The sequence below is a fragment of the Henckelia pumila genome, chromosome 3 (assembly GCF_033568475.1).
Source record: "Henckelia pumila isolate YLH828 chromosome 3, ASM3356847v2, whole genome shotgun sequence".
Classification (NCBI taxonomy): Eukaryota; Viridiplantae; Streptophyta; class Magnoliopsida; order Lamiales; family Gesneriaceae; genus Henckelia; species Henckelia pumila.
The window spans coordinates 23,408,175-23,411,882 of NC_133122.1; the positions used below are offsets into that span (position 1 = coordinate 23,408,175).

Here is a 3,708-nt window from a genome sequence, read left to right on the forward strand (position 1 = left end):
TCTCATCAGTCTCTCGGGGGTCGGAAGGATTCGTCCCCTAATCGCAAAACGTGTCCACCTCGTCAATATAAGGAATAAGATGACGAACGTTGAACACATCAGAGATGCGATAGCCAGGGGGAAGGTGGAGATGATAAGCATTCTGATTAATCTTCTCCACTATCTCAAGAGGACCAATTTTGCGGGCAAGGAGTTTATTATACGCATGAGCAAAGTAGCGATCCTTAGTAAGGACCGCAAGACAAGATGACCAACATTAAATTCAACGTGGCGTCACTTCACATCAGTCAAGGCTTTGTACCATGAAGCAGCAACCACTAAGCGTTCATAAGTCTGCTCATGGATTGATCGTAAATCATCAATGAAGCCCGCCGCATCCTGATGGGGTCGCTGAGTGTCTGGAATAGGGGTCAAGTCTGTATGGTAGCGAGGGAGAAAGCCAAAGACGACCTTGAAAGGGCTAAAACCGATGATGCGGTTGGTGGCATGGTTGTGAGAAAACTCAGCCAATGGGAGCTTAGAATCCCAAGTCTTTGCCTTTTCACCAACAAGACAACGTATGAGATTGCCAAGAGAACTATTGACCACCTCCGTTTGACCATCAGTCTGAGAGTGGTAGGCAGAACTGAAGTCGAGGCTCGTGTTAACCAAGAACCAAAGACTTTGCCAAAAATGATTGACAAACCTAGTGTCACGATCAGACACAATAGAGCGAGGCAACCCATGCAATTTGTATATTTCACGAAAGAAAATCTGAGCAACTTGTACAACATCCGTAGATTTCTGGCACGGAATGAAGTGGGCCATCTTAGAGAAGCGATCAACGATGACAAAAACAAAATCTAACCCTAGGCGAGTTCACGGAAAGCCGATGACAAAATCCATATTAATATTGGTCCAAGGTTGAGTTGGTATTGGCAGTGGCATATACAACACCACGTTTGTGGTCGTACCTTTTGAAACATGGCAGATGCGGCAACATGAAATATAACGATTAATGTCTTGACTTAAGGAAGAACAAAAATAATAAAATTGCAGGTGAAACGTACGGTCCTTCCCAACATGGTCTTCACCATGAAGATCCTGGAGTAAATGGAGATGCAGGTTGCAATCCGGAACTCATAACTGGGAACCATGAAAGAGGAAACCATCAAGTAGGATAAATTCCTAAGAAGAACCATCCCTGATGGAGGGTAAAAAACTGGAAAAATAAGGGTCATCAGCATAAAAATCCAAAAGCATCAAATCCATTGGTGGAAACCCGCATATCAGATAAAAGAGAACGATGTTGGCTAAGCGCATCGGCCACCCTATTGAGGGAACCAGATTTAAGCTTGATAACAAACGAAAAAAGCTGGAGATAAGTAATCCACGAGGCATGGAGATAAGAAACCTTGTCCTAACTTCCAAGATTTTGTAGAGCATCATGACAAGTACAGAGAACGAACTCATGGTGAAAAAGGTAGTGACGTTAATGTCGAATAACCTAGAAGATCGCGTAGAATTCCGTATATAGGTGCTTTAGCGAAGACGAGTGCCCTGTAGCTTTTCACTAAAGTAAGCGACTGGTCGACCCTACTGGCTAAGGACACCTCCGATACAGAGCTTGGAGGCATCAGCGTGCACTTAAATGGCTTGGAAAAGTCTGGAAGGACCAAATTGGCACTGAAATAAGGCGATGATTTATATCCTCAAAAACCGTAGCAGCTTTGTCGGTCCAAGAAAATTGACCCTGACATAAACAATCAGTGATCGGTTCCATAATGAAACTAAAATGCGGAATAAACCAACGATAGAAAGAGGCGAGACCATGGAAGCTACGCACCTCAGTGAGGCCTTGTGGAGTATGTCAATCATGAAGAACCGAGATTTTAGATTGATCAACCTCGATGCTGGCGCCAAAAATAACATACCTTGTTGGAAAAGGAATGAAGAAGTAATGAAAGAACACTTATCAAGGGAAGCATAGAATTTTTCCTGACGTAGGATGTTCAAAATTGTTCGTAGATGGGCGATATGATCGTCATTAGAAGCACTAAATATCAAGATATTGTCAAAATATACGACAAAAAATTTACCAATATAGGGTTATAGGGCTTGGTTCATGACATGCATGAAAGTTCTGGGGGCGTTGAGAGGCCGAACGACATAATCAACCATTCAAAAAGGCCCTCCCGTTTGAAAGCGGTTTTCCAATCATCACCAGGGTGGATGCAAAGTTGGTGGTAGATGCACTTAAGGTTAAGCTTAGTAAAGACTGTAGTGCCAAAAAGCTGGTCGAGAAGGTCGTCAATATGAGGAATCGGGAAACAATACCTGACGGTGATTTTATTAATGGCCAGACAATCAATACACATACACCAAGAGCCATTTTTCTTTGGGACCAATATGGCAGGAAGTGCACACGGACTCAAGCTAGCACTTAAATGCCCTTTGGACATCAAGGCTTCAACTTGGCAACGCAATTCATCGTGTTCCATGGGACTCATACGGTAATGTAGCCGATTAGGTAAGGAGGCACCATGCACAAGATCAACACGGTGCTGAATACCGCAAAGTGGTGGAAGCCCAGTTGGAAGATCTGACGGGAACACATCGGTAAACTCATCAAGGAGAGGGCGAACCGAGAACGGTGGGTCCAAAAGAGGAGCATCATGTAGCCGCGCCGTGGGCGAACACAATCCCGGAATGAAAAAGCCAGCTTGGAGGCTTGCACGTGACAGGAATGAAGGTGAAAGAGACGGCGCACCAGCAGGTGGTAAAATAGGAGGGTCAGTGGCACGTGAAGGAACCAAGACAATATTGATGTTCTTGAAACTAAACAAATAAGTTTTAGCACGTCAATCATGTATGGTACCACAATCAAATTGCCAAGGACGTCCAAGCAACAAGTGACACGCATCTATAGGCATAACATCACAATACATGTCATCTGCATAATGTACACTAATAGCATAATGTACACTAATAGAAAAGGAAATTTGGGCTCGCCGACTAACCATAATCTCGGAACCCCGAGTGAGCCAATATAATTTGTACAACTTGGGGTGGGGTTCTGTCGGGATCTACAACTTATCAATGATGGCCATAGAAATAACATTTTCGCAACTACTAGAGTAGATAATGAACTGGAAAACTCGGCCACCAATAGTGCAAGTGGAGTGAAACAAAGTTGAACGACACCAATCATCGACGACCTGACGTGGAGATAAGTAGGAACGACGAACAATCAGAGATTGACCAACATCACCCTTTACGAATTCGGTAGAAACACGGAGTTCCTCGGCAAGAAGAGCATCGGTGTCCTCCAATACTACATGGGCTTCATCTGTCATGAGGCCAAGATGGTCGAGATTCGGACAGGCTGATGCGCGATGCCCAGAATCACAACACGAGAAACAACAAAATCCTTGGCCGGGGATAGGAGTGCGACCCGTAGGGTTTGGTGGCATGGGTATGGTGGAACGGAAGCAGCAGATGGCCCATGCAATGTAGGAATAGGGTCGTTGGAAGGTTTCATGGCAGGACTGAGACTCAAGGGTGAGAGCACGTTGCGTTGGTAGATCAAAGAGATTAAAAACATCCCAAAACTGGGGGCGGAGGTCACCAATAAACCGCGACACCAATTGATAATCAAATTTAGAAATACCAGTACGTGTGAGGAGTAAAAAAAATTCGGTGGCATATTCGTCCACCGTACACGAGCCT

General features: G+C 44.6%; 1 protein-coding gene across 1 annotated transcript; it reads right to left on the bottom strand.

Annotated features, from left to right (window-relative positions):
- Positions 1-273: 273 nt before the first annotated feature.
- On the bottom strand, positions 274-3,452 carry LOC140888261 (uncharacterized). Its single transcript, XM_073295947.1, has 5 exons — positions 3,070-3,452; positions 2,158-2,817; positions 1,487-1,665; positions 1,050-1,201; positions 274-783 (listed from the first exon to the last, which is right to left on the bottom strand). Exons 1-5 carry the CDS (start codon positions 3,450-3,452, stop codon positions 274-276), a joined length of 1,884 nt encoding a protein of 627 aa, XP_073152048.1.
- Between the last annotated feature and the right edge of the window lie 256 nt (positions 3,453-3,708).